This window comes from Austrofundulus limnaeus, unplaced genomic scaffold, assembly GCF_001266775.1.
Source record: "Austrofundulus limnaeus strain Quisiro unplaced genomic scaffold, Austrofundulus_limnaeus-1.0 Scaffold9710, whole genome shotgun sequence".
NCBI lineage: Eukaryota > Metazoa > Chordata > Actinopteri > Cyprinodontiformes > Rivulidae > Austrofundulus > Austrofundulus limnaeus.
This window is the reverse complement of record NW_013962112.1, coordinates 1-640: the sequence shown is the minus strand read 5'-3', so window position 1 is coordinate 640 and position 640 is coordinate 1. Positions and strand designations below refer to the sequence as shown.

At 37.5% G+C, this 640-nt stretch overlaps 1 protein-coding gene across 1 annotated transcript; it reads right to left on the bottom strand.

Moving 5' to 3' along the window:
* Nucleotides 1–184: 184 nt before the first annotated feature.
* On the bottom strand, nt 185–627 carry LOC106512655 (UPF0390 protein zgc136864; the record flags this gene model as incomplete). Its single annotated transcript, XM_014001228.1, is given in 2 exon segments — nt 185–240; nt 475–627. Coding segments are annotated over 2 exon segments (207 nt in total), but the record flags the coding sequence as incomplete, so codon positions are not given.
* Nucleotides 628–640: the final 13 nt, after the last annotated feature.

Here is a 640-nt window from a genome sequence, read left to right as displayed (position 1 = left end):
AAGGATTTTTAAGGATATTTATTAGTACTTGTATCGGTTTGGTATCGGCAAGTACTTTAATGTAAGTACTTGTGCTCGGTTTTTAAAAATCTGGTATCGGTGCATCCCTACTTCTGATTACAGCAAACAAGTTGAGAGAATAAATAATTATTTCATTTATTGAACTATTTAAACAACTTCCCACCTTCTTGAGCTTCTGCTGCTGAACCACTTGGGCTTTCTTAGGCGCGATGACCCTGCCTTTACCAGAGAAAAACACACAAATAATAATAAAAACACTGCAAAGACTGAGAACATCCTTTCATTTTTTTTTGTATTTTCAGAAAACAAGTTAGTTTATTTAGGTATTTAGTAAACTGATCCCTATTGTTGCAATTTAGCAATGATGAAAAATAAAATAAAATCCAACCACAATGACTGCACAGTGGTCAGAAGTCTTATTATGACAAAAACTGGCAGAATATTGCCTCATACCTCCTTTCTTCGGTCCTTTCTGTTTTTGTTGGTGTTTCTTGTTGCCTCCAGGACGCTGTGCCTTAAACTTTTTCGCTCCTTGCGCCATTTTTACTGAACGGAAGTGTTTCCTCCACTGAAGTTTCATGGCAGACCAGCTGTGAAGGTGCATTACCGCCACCTACCG